Source organism: Scleropages formosus, chromosome 1 (genome assembly GCF_900964775.1).
Source record: "Scleropages formosus chromosome 1, fSclFor1.1, whole genome shotgun sequence".
Taxonomy (NCBI): domain Eukaryota; kingdom Metazoa; phylum Chordata; class Actinopteri; order Osteoglossiformes; family Osteoglossidae; genus Scleropages; species Scleropages formosus.
This window is the reverse complement of record NC_041806.1, coordinates 42,814,134-42,826,408: the sequence shown is the minus strand read 5'-3', so window position 1 is coordinate 42,826,408 and position 12,275 is coordinate 42,814,134. Positions and strand designations below refer to the sequence as shown.

At 41.0% G+C, this 12,275-nt stretch overlaps 1 protein-coding gene across 1 annotated transcript; it reads right to left on the bottom strand.

Moving 5' to 3' along the window:
• Window positions 1–880: 880 nt before the first annotated feature.
• frk (fyn-related Src family tyrosine kinase) lies at window positions 881–11,103 on the bottom strand. The gene is made up of 8 exons (XM_018743809.2): window positions 10,418–11,103; window positions 8,594–8,715; window positions 7,285–7,448; window positions 6,836–7,004; window positions 6,471–6,629; window positions 4,724–4,905; window positions 3,869–4,034; window positions 881–2,708 (listed from the first exon to the last, which is right to left on the bottom strand). Exons 1-8 carry the CDS (start codon window positions 10,780–10,782, stop codon window positions 2,497–2,499), a joined length of 1,539 nt encoding a protein of 512 aa, XP_018599325.1. The 5' UTR covers window positions 10,783–11,103; the 3' UTR covers window positions 881–2,496.
• Between the last annotated feature and the right edge of the window lie 1,172 nt (window positions 11,104–12,275).

Genomic DNA, 12,275 nt, shown 5'->3' with positions numbered 1-12,275 from the left:
AACACTTGACCATTTGAAACAATTTATGGGTCCCTTAATCCTGTAAACCTGTTTATAATTACTGTGAAAACAAGACAAAACATGCATGAACTTAGAGTGTGAGGACAAGCTTTTTGGGTGGAGACATTTTATAATACTATGCGTTACGATGGAAGCGCAACCAAGTCAAAGCATAACAACCACTATGGTTCAACAAAAGCGGTTGGTCAAAACATTCTTACACGTATATTTTCAGGGTGTAAACACACAGAGAACATGAAAACGCCACACACCCGGAGCAGGATTCAAACCCCACCCCCACCGAGTAGATCAACAGCGTTAGCCGCTGCACCACTGTGTTCCGAAGAAATATTCTACATACCGCGCATTCTCTGTGATTCTGATTTACTCTTTTGTAGTGCAAATGTGTCAGAATATCGGATCTTCATATACACAACACTCATTAGGTTCTGAACATCAGTGCAGACAGAGAAGCTGTGTAGGTTTTGGTTTTTTTAATGCATCATTTTTCATACACAGAGCTACTCATGGATGAATGTCAGTCATGCAACTAATAAGATCATATGATGGTGAGGTTGTGATCCGTGCAACCCTATTTCATAACGTCTTCACGACCGCACTCCTTATGACAAGTCAGGACCAGCTGCCGCAGTACAGGATGTGAAAACATTCCCATGGTAAATTCAGCAGGTAGAGTTCCACGTGGAAACTTGTGCAAAATAAGCTAATTGTAATAAACATATCCTTGCAACTTGTCGTAGGGGTCACGGTGGAAACGACACCACGTGTTGCATAACTGGCATTGTTCATCTGGCAAAGCATCCTCAATAAGATGATGGCTTGCATTCAATAAATGAGTATTTAGGCACTGCAATCAGTCTTTTTGCTGCATTCACCATTACATTTATTCATTGTAACCCTTGCACTTGTGGAATTACAGAAAGTCACACTGGAAGGCTAGAGACAAAGTTTTGTTTACAAAGCTGGCTTATCTTGATTTTCTAAGGGCTTCCAGAAATTCCTGTTCGGTTGAATGACGTGTGAGAAACTTCTAGACAGTTCACAGAAAATGTGTTACCGCCTCCTGGTGGACGGTGGAGGGAAATACAGTCACTCAGCCCATGAGGCCTGGGCTATTAAAAAGCATTCAAAGAGAAAATGAAAACATGTTTTGATAAATTCAGTAATTTAAGTGATTCAAACTAAAAATATAAAATGCATGCAAGTTTTAACATGCTATTACTACAAAATATTGTCCATTGCACTTGTATTTAATAGCTCCACACAACGTACCATTTTTGCTAGGTTTTACAAACAGCCAGATATTGTTTTAATACAGTAGTAATATTTAACACCTGATGATTCACAGAATTAACTTTGACATATTGCTGTCATTTCTTATATTGCAATTCTGATTGTAATTCAGTGGAAAAAATTCACTCTAAGCATTAGAAAGAAATGTACAATGATAACAATTAAATAAGTTGTATAAATTCTTTACAAATTCTCAAAATAATGCACCATTTGTTGTTACTCTGGTCTCTGAAGAACTCCGAATAAAATTTATCCAAATTTTCTATCAACTGATCCAAAGTGATCGATATGACTTTTATACATATGAAATAAAGTATTTAATAAAAACAGCCACAGAAATTCTACTGCATGATTTTATGAGCCTAGTCAGATATTCCTCTCTACCACTTTATTCACAGCAGTGAATCCAAAAATGTAAAGTTTCACCTACAAATATTTGTGTTCTTGACTGCAATCACCCTTATTTTGCATCAAAACATAACTCAAATTGCAGGGAAATTGGCTTCACATGCTTGCAATCACAACTTCAGGTACTTAGCTGTGATTATCTTCATGTGTCAAGAGTCTGAAAAGGAGACACATACACAGCTCAAATTAAATATCTTGCTGGCTATGATTCAATCCCCTAGTCTGTGGCAGCTGATAGAAGTCCTTCAGAAGCAAATGTTAGTTAATGTCTAGTATTTAAAACAAAAATGCTTAAGTACAAATTTGAGTTGAGATCTTTCAGGAAACATATCCAGAGACAAACGAAACACATATGCATATAATCACAGCTGTTGACTACTATTAATAATGTACATGAGTACAGTACTAATGTTAAACTGCACCTGACTAAACAGGTAATTTGGCGCTTTAACCAGGCATTCTAGGTCATGCCAGTCTGTGTGATGCACACGTGTTCAGATGAGGACACCTCCTCAATACCATACAGACCAAAGACACGACACACTTAGAGCAGGAGGTGCACTGTACCCTTTATGGACCAATGAAAAGATCTTCATTTTTCCTCCATTATTTCCACAATTTTTACTAATTGACCCAAAAAAAAAAAAAAAAAAAACTTTTGCCTTGTGATAAAGTTGAGAAACTTCAAAATCCAGTCCAGCAGAGGCAAGTGTTCAAAGACCACAAAGACTTCCAGATTATTCCTCCATTAGTAGGACTGGGGGGGGGGGAGCACTAAGGTATACGGTTGGTGTCTGCATAAGAAGTCACATCCAAGTCAAAGTAGTCCTCCAGCTTCCACTGCAGCGTCTCGAACGTGGGCCGGTCAAAGTCATTCTCCTTCCAGCAGTCCATCATGATGTTGTAGAAAACAGTGGGGCAGTTGGCAGGGCAAGACATTCTGTACCCGCTGGGGAGCACCTGGATCACCTGGTAGTTGCTCATGGCTGGTTCATATGGAACAACGACAGGCAACAAAGCATTAAGGACCAAACAAGGCCTAGTACAGGCCAACAAGCAGCACTCGAATAGTACGAAGACTAATGATCACAACTAGTGTCTGCACAAACATTCCACAATGTTAAATTTCAGAAACTTTTTTCTGTCTGCTTTTACACCAAAGTTAAATTTTAGCAGGACTTTCCTCTGTGTGTGTTTTCCCTCCCCCCCAACCTCAATGTGCAGCATTCTCAAATTTTTGAGACATTATTTAAAGCAAGACTCTGGTAATGTTTCAGCATGTTTTCATTTCCAAATCACTACTTTATTATAACACTAAGTCCATGGTTCAGGTCAATTCAAATTGAATTTTTTTCCATCCATGGTGGACACAAAAATTATCCTTAAAATGACACTGTCGTCTGAAGTATTTACTTCATGGATATGTGTCCCATTTCCTTTCGTTTTGGCGCAGGTTGGTGAAATGGTTCTCTAAAGCCGTTTAAAGGAATAATCACTGCAACTGAAATCTTCTGAGCAGTCAGCTGCAGGGCACATTACTCAAAAAAAAAAATTCTTCCCAGCATCCTCCTCCATCTCGCTATCGCAGTCACCTTATTTATTCAGCCATTTCCTCACTCATTCTCCACTCCACCCAAACCACCACCGCACTTAGTTCCTCTCTTACTCATTCTATCAGGGCTGGATTGTGGTGTTTGTAGCCTTGGGCACTTCCACTCCAAACTCCGAAATGTACAAAAACAGGAGTAAAAAGCAGAGTAAACGCCAACTGAATTACACTGATAGACATGAAGCACTTAAACTATCCCAATGCTAAACCACATGATAGATGGAGAAGCCAAAGAAAGAAGCTTTCTGAGGAAATGCCAAGAAATTCTTGAATTATGTTTTCAAAATGTAATTTAAGTTTCAGCAGCACTCATTTTCTGTCAGTATTTTTCCTTATTCTGTCCTTAATTTCTCATTTTTTTCTGCTTTTAATTTTTTTCCCCCCCTTTCCTTCCCAGGTCCTAAAAATTTTGTGCGCCTACAGTGCACAATGGGAAATCCTGCGCTGCACTGAATAAACATGCAAAGAAATGGCTGTTCGATAGTCACAGTATGAACTGAGATTCAGAACAAAAACAATTACTGAAAGCAGTCTTACTTGGATAAGGCATCTGCCCAAAGGTTATGATTTCATACATTAGGATGCCAAAGGACCAAACGTCCGATTTGATGGAAAACTTGTTAGCGTTGATGGCTTCGGGTGCCGTCCATTTCACTGGGAACTTGGAGCCCTCTTTGGCTTCATACACATTCTCATTGTCCACCTTGCCCAGAGAAAACAGTACAGCTTTAGTTTGAATCCATCTGTGTGGAGCTGCCATGTTCTTTGTGTCTAGTTTCCTTTGGGTGCTCTGGTTTCCTCCCACAATACAAAGATGTGTGTTTCAGGTGAAACTAATTTGCCCTTTATGTGTGTGTTAAATAGCTCTTCTGTATAGATGGGTACATAAGCTTGATGTAGGATATCAACTATGTTGCCTAGGACCAAAGCATTAGTTAAAAATTAATATATCACTAATTTATCTTGACAAAGAAATACCTCAAACATTAATCTGTAACAGGGATAGAAATTCAAAATACACATTCTAACAAATTCCAAATCACTCTTTGGAGCTATGCATGCACATCAAAATGTGAATTCACCCAGATTTTCACCAGCAATAGCAGCTACTGAAATATAAATGACCCTCTGAGGGCCATCAGACTCAGAAGTCAGTTCTTTTACTTTGATTAACACAGAACCCAAACTTGCAGCCTGGTTGTGTGAAGAAAAATTTCCACCATACATCTAACGCTCGTTCATTTTGGAGGAGTGAGCCTCTACAAAAAGACACCTTCTCTGAGGTTTGTCTCAGCTTTTAGACACTTCTCTGACTGTTCTTTAGAATTATACCAAATAATTTGCAGAGCAAATGGCGGGAATAGTATCCATCACTACGGGCCAAGGCCTCACCTTGAAGACCCTGGCTAAGCCAAAGTCTGCAACCTTGCAGATGTTGTTCTCGCCAACCAACACATTCCTGGCAGCCAGGTCCCTGTGGATGTAGTTCTGCTGTTCCAGGTAGGCCATCCCTGCAGCAACCTGGGCCGCCATCTCAACCTGGTCATGGAACTGAAGTTCCTTCCCCTTGTCCTCTGGAGAAGCAGAATGAAGGGTTTTCTTAATATGACAGATGACATGCAAGGCAAATACCAATGTGAACCTACAGCTAAAAACTCTGGACATACTGTGTCATGTCCATCCACTCAGTGGACACAGGGTATCTGTCCCCAACAAGTGAGCACAGAGTAAGATAACACTTGGAGTCATAAGGGTTAATACCATCTTCTCCATGTTGTGAAAGGTGTGTCACCTCAACTAGCATGGCAGGTAGTACAGTGGTTAGACATGTTGCCTTGCACTTGAAGAAACCAAACAAATACTGAGTACCCCTGGACAAGGTCTTTATTCTGAATCATTCCAGCTTTTTTTTTTTTTTTATTTAAAAAAAAAAAAAAAAAAGTATATAAATTACACATCTGTATAAACAGGTAAACAAATTAGTAAGTCTGGCTTTGTGCTTCTAAAGCCCTTATGACAGTTAATAATTCAATGCACTGGTGACTTACAACATATGACAATTAATGTTTTATTAAGATAAATATGTAGTGTTGCAATGAGCACAGGGCAAATTAATGGATATGAACTGTATTGACTTGTTTAATTTTAACCACAATCTCAGTCAAGCTGGCAGTAGCTGTGTGACCAAGCCCTGTGGCTCCACCCACCAGCCACACACACACACACACACACACACACAGATAATGTGTCAGGCGCACAGGAGCAACCAGACAAGAACAACAGGAATGGCAGCTTAAATTCATACAAAGTCCACTAAGTTTCAGCGGATGACGCAGGAGGTATCGTTTGGGAAGACGAAGATTTAAAGACAGACAGCATTACGTCTCAAATTTTATCTGTACTCAGATTGATCATTTTGTCCTGAGCAGGGTTGTGATGAACTGGATCCTATCCCAGAAGCATTAGGTGCAAGTTTGAGGGGAGGACACCCAAGATCAGATGTCAGTCAGCAGTGAAGATGCAGGTTCTAACATACAATGCCTGTGAGAAAAAACTCTAAAGTACAGTACATAAAAATTAAGCATATAACTAGTTACAGTAAAGCAACCTGTTTTACACTTCCTAATGGCACGTTTTATCTGTAAACTCATGTTACATAAGGCAATTTTCTGTATTAAGCTATTACAATGATGTACCCATTTATATAGCTGTGCAATTATTCCAGAGCAATTCAGGGTATGAACCTTGATCAAGGGAACTAGAGGGAGTAGGGATTTAAAACAGGTTTGCTTGATTGAAAGGCTATAATCACTATACCATTTGCTGTCCTTAGAATAATATTGTATGAAAAAAAAAAAGTATTGTCCTCCTGAGAGCCCGCTTCCATTTTTGGCCACTCTAGAGGACACATTTTAAGTGCATCTTCCAAATGTTACACACTACAATGCTGAGTGTTAATGTGCTTCATGTTTTGGAGTGGGGCTTGGGCAATTTCCCAGAAACCCTAAAAATATAAATATTTTTTGCTGGGTTCTAGCTGCATATATAGATCAGTTCTGTTCCCCCTGAAGTTTCTCCTTGTCCTCGCCTTAATGGTACCCCTGACATGGATTGTGTGTGGGAGTCAGAGTGCTCTTACTCTGTAGGTACTCCAGCAAGCTGCCATTCTTCATCAGCTCCGTGATGATGTAAATTGGCTCATCCAAGGTGCAAACAGCATACAGCTGAATCAGTTTGGAGTGTCGCAGCTTCTTCATTATCTGAGCCTCCCGGAGGAAGTCATTGGGATCCATGTTACCTGCAGAGTAAGCATAATTATTGTCATGCCTGGGAGAAAAGGCAGGCAATCTAAAGAGAAACCTTTTTCCTCACTAGACAATGTGCCTTAATCATGTTATCGCCATGGCAGCCCAGTTTGCAAAGATGCAACCGAGCATGAACTCTTGTAGAGTCGCAGCAGCAAAGCAAGGAAGGTTTGCTGCCATTTTAGAGTCTGAAATTTACCACATCTGAGAGTTTTGACTGCAACCGGGGTGGTGCCATTCCAGAGTCCCTCATAGACCTCCCCGAACTGTCCAGTACCCAACTTTTTCAGCAGTTTAATGGAGCTGCGGCTGATTTCCCAGTGATCCACTGTGTTGTAGGAGAGCCCATGAGTCTGGGGAGCTTCCAGCTGGAAGAATCAATACATGTAACACATCTGGGGTTTGACCTTTAGCATTGCTGTTCACTGTTTCACCTCTCTGGCAATTAACTAGTTAACTGACAAGCCAGCTCCTGAGTAACATTATGAAAATAGTTTTTTGCCAATACATCTTTGTGAACCCTTAAAATTCATTCAGGAAAAAAAAAAAAAAAAAAAAAAAAAAAAAAACAAAACATTTATATATATATTCATATCATGCCCATGCATGGCTTAAGATGTAAAATATTAATACAAAGCCATTTCATACCTTCTTACATGGTTCCCCAAGCTGTACGCAGAGACCGTGGTTATTTTCTGAGTAGTACTGAACAAGCTCCTTTAGTGTCAGAAAACTTTTTGCTGTGGACACGTAGTACCCTCCATTATCGAGTTTCCGCACTTTGTAATGTTTCACCTTCCCATTGTCCAGTACTGTGACAGAATAAAACAACTGTATTGGTACTGTTTGCACAATTCATTTTAAGAAAAGTAAGAGACCAGGTAAATAAAACCAGTTACACCAGAGTTAGTAAACAACACTGAGATCGAAGAATCTATTTTCTAACAACACCAGGATGACCAGTTGGAAATTTGTGGCCTTGCCAATTCAAGACCAAAGGCACATAACAGAGGAGAAACAGAATATTGGTGCCAAAGTACACAGAGCAAGTGACACACAAAACATAGAAGCCAACGCGGGGGGGGGACCAAAATATTTCAGCGCTAAACATTACAGCCAAATAGTGTCAGCTAGTGCTAACTAATCAATACATGGCCAGATTTATTTGACTTGTCACTTTTGGTTCTCTCAAGCAACTGGGGAGGGAAAAAAGTGAAGCTCAGTATTTTATTTCACTGACAGGAATAAAACATGCATTTTATGCAGAGGAGGAACTGTTTCAATGTGTGTTCTGGTTTTTATCAGATTCTGATTGCTTTATGAGGACAGAGGTTACTATTATTTGCTGTGCTTTATGGTCCTGTAACGGGGGCGCGGTGGTGCAGTGGGTTGGACCGGGTCCTGCTCTCCGGTGGGTCTGGGGTTCAAATCCCGCTTGGGGTGCCTTGCGACGGACTGGCGTCCCGTCCTGGGTGTGTCCCCTCCCCTTCCAGCCTTACGCCCTGTGTTGCCGGGTTAGGCTCCGGTTCCCCGCGACCCCGTATGGGACAAGCGGTTCAGAAAATGTGTGTGTATGGTCCTGTATATTTAGCACTGTATGCTTTCTACACTTCAAATCATTTTAGCCCAGCTCCTGAAAAATGCAGAAGACAAACACTGATGTGGAATGAGGAAATGTTTCAGCTTCTTTCACACTCTTATCAGCTCATTGCACTAGTACAGTTCATGAAATTACCATACCATTCAACACCTTTTTTTTTTTTTTTTTTTAAATGTCACTTACATGTCACCATTGCAATGTGGAAACCTATCTTGTCCTGTGTGTTTTTTGAAAGAGAATGTTCCGATATACCATATGGCAGGACTCAATCATAAATAACCGAGTTTGAGTATCAAGGGTGGAATTCTGGTCCTTTGCCCCTTTTTTACTTCAATTTCCTTATTCCACAGAAGTTACCTGAAAGCGAAAGTTCTCCTTTTTGACTTTCACACTGTCTGATGAGGAAGGCGCCTGTCTCATTCCCCTCAGACAATAGCATCTTCTCAGCATCTACCCTCTTAGTGTCTTGAAAGTACCACCTATAACCAACAACAAGGGAAAATAACCAGTTAGGAAGCATGAACAAAGTTGTAAATTAATGGTTTCACCAATTCCGGTTCTCCATAGTGTGGAGTTGCCATGGCTCATACCGTCTTGAACGCCTGTTAACCTCAAATCTACCATCAATCAGACTACTACTAAACTCGTTCATAGATGATTTGTTACTCTCTTGCCTCCCTGTTCCTCCAGTCTCACCTGGATTGGCTAGAGGGATGTTAAAATCTTCCATAAACTACTGTCAAGTGTGGATCTTTTAAATGACACATTCATAAACTTAAGCCAGAGTGGAAATCAGATTAAACTCTCATTCTGCCTGCTTTGTCCTGTTGAGAATTTAGTCGCAGATCAATAGTCTCCGCTTTGCATGTCCATAAATTTTGATTTCTCTCTTGGAGAGTTTCCTCACCACATAATGTTAATTTTCAAAAGAGGCTCTGTGATGAACTTTAAACTATGCCCAATTTAAGCAAAGTAGTTCCTGAAACTTGATAATTATTAACCAAGTCTAAACTGGTGAAATGATAACATAAATATGATAAAAAGTTTACAGATTTGCAGTAATACACTACAACCGGAACAACTTCATAGACTATAAAATGGTTCAATTGACACTAGGTGAATGTAGCTGCTCTTTGCTCACTTGTGCTCAGTGATGTGCCAGGGGGCAATTAAGTAATTCAGTGGTAAGGAAACACTTCCAGTCCGAGGATATTGTGGAAAACTGAGCTATTAACACACCCTCATGCCATAGTGTATCGTCTCCGATGAACGTGCTCTGCAAATTGTCCACTTTAACTTATCACAGTACTAAAAAGAAGAGCACTTATGAAATACACCAGCAACTATGTAAAACGGAAAGGGAACAAGATCTTTTTTAAAAAAAAAAAAAAAAAAAAAAAAAAAACACACAACACTATAGCATGTGTGTATGGCAAACACCCTCAGTTTTGCTTAAGTACTCCAGTTTAACCATTAAACAATAACGCAACCTGCTCATTACCTTGAGCGTCTTGTTGGAAATACACAGTTATTCTTCATGTGAATCAGCCCATTCCTCATAGTAAACAGAACTGGATAAAACTGCACTTTGGGAACCCTGTCTTTCTAAATCAGGCCAGGATTTATGTATTTTTTACATCGCAATAATTAAAATAAAAATAAAAAAAAGAGTCACCACAATCAATGTTTGAACAAGAAGAGTACACAAAAAGGCTATGCGAAGGAACACTGTTCTTACAACAATGCCAAAAGAAGAATATCCTCATAGAAGCGTGTATGGCCTGACGTGGTCGGTGGTGTGTTTCAAAGGTGTGGAATAGTATTTTAATCGTACAAGAAATGACATTAAGTACTGTCTCTGTGTTTTTACTCCTTTAGGTAACACTGTGACTGGAAGAGTGAGTGCTCTGTGATTTGTAATAGATGTATTTCAATATAATAATAATAATAATAATAATAATAATAATTATTATTATTATTAATACAAATGTACTCTTATTTATTCTTTTTTAGTCTCTAAATATGCTATTTTATTATGCGTCAGCTATCTATCTTCTATCATCATCATCATGTCTGTACTGAAAGCAACAAACAAAGCTGAAAGCAAATTCCTTGTGTACGTCACTGAAACCTCAGTCTGATTCTGATTCTGATACTTCTAAGAAAAACAAGAGGACTCACGGCTCGGCGTAGAGACTTTCCTCCTGGGCCACATAGTTGGCCGGGACGAAGCCCTCCTTGTTGGCCGAGATGCCCGTGAGCGCCCTGGCGAACCACCAGGGGCCGGTCTTGTTGAGCGCCTCCAGCCGGTCTCCGGCCCTGAAGCTCAGGTCGTCCGCCGTGCGGGCCGTGTAGTCATACAGGGCCACGTACATGTCCCTGGGGGGCAGCGGGGGCAGCGGCCTCTTGGGGGCGTCCACGTGGTCATTCTTGAGCACCACGATGTCTTTTCCCTTGGCCTTGGGCTTCGTTTCGATGTCCGCGGACGACTTGTCGTGGCAGCAGTGGCTCCGAACCCACAGGACGAACCTTTGTCCGATATCCATGACCGAAGGTGCAAGGTGCCTTGTGGTTTTTTTTTTTTTTTTTTCTTTCGGCGCAGATCAGCTCAGGTCATGACGCCGTGTGGGGAGAGCGCAGGCAGGGTGCTGGACTGGGGGACCCCGGACCGCGCCCCCCTTCTCATTTCAGGGAAGGTTTCGCCCCAATCCTCGCAATTTCGGGGGCAGAACACAAACCGCTTGTCTCCGTCTACACCTGAGCGCTGTGTGGGGTATTTCCTGCTTTGCTCCGTTAGTTCAGGGCTCGCTCACGTCATTTACTATCACGGATGACCGCCGCACCTTGAGCAAAACCAGCCCAGCAGCCGCGTATTAACTCTTGCAGCGCTTCCAGGGAAATACCTGTCTGTCACTAAAAACACGCGTCTTCCGTGTGTGTGTGTGTGTGTGTGTGGGTGGGTGGTGTGCTCAACACACAAAACTTTTTTTTTTTAATGTTAATCATGGCCATCTTCCCAGAGCACGGTTTCTTAATCCCAGGCATGAGCGAATACAAAAATCATTACACATAATTTAAGGTATAAATAAGCTCTATATGTTGCACAATAGGGGGGGTGCGGTGGTGCGGACCACAGTCCTGCTCTCCCATGCGTCTGGGGTTCGAGTCCCGCTTGGGGTGCCTTGCGACGGACTGGCGTCCCGTCCTGGGTGTGTCCCCTCCCCCTCCGGCCTTACGCCCTGTGTTGCCGGGTTAGGCTCCGGTTCCCCGTGACCCCGTATGGGACAAGCGGTTCTGAAAGTGTGTGTTGCACAATACTTATCTATAAACCCTGCCTCTTATCTTTAACAGATTACGAATTCCCGCGTGTTATCCACCCCTTAGCCCTTAATGTGGTTAATTTGTATGAATCATTCAGTCTTGAACTGATCGGGCTTGATAAGATATTAATTAAGAAAACATTCAAATGATGAGGGAATCTGCTTGTTGAAAATAACTTGCAGTTTGTACTTTCACCGTAACTTTTTTAAGCCTGCATAAAATATAAATCATAAGGAATACTGCAGAAGCCCTAGCCTAGGCTCCTAGGATACTTTTTTAAAAAAACTTCTTGACCGCTTTTAAACTTGTTGTACTGTACTTTAAATGTTAATAACATGCGTAACGTCACAAGAGGTAGAGACGAGTATAAGCCACAAGGAATGTTTGGTATGAAAATAAAAGGATCCAGTCAGTCAGTAGGGTAAGACGTTGAAACCTTAGTTAGGGCGTTGAGAGCTAAAATCTTCTACAATTTCTACAATTTTTCTGAGTGCTGTTTTTTGCTCACAAATATTGCCCTATTAGTAAATTCTACGCGGTGCACGCGTGTTTAGTCCCAGAGACTGTAACGAAATAAAAACAAAATAAATTTGTAATAAAAAAAATTAATTAATTTCCGAAGGCAAATGCTAGTGCAAAATAGTTTCAAAAGGCAGGTGAAATGCAGCAAAAGGTTTCAGGTAATAAAGTAATTTAGGGGATAAGCCTGCAGCATACA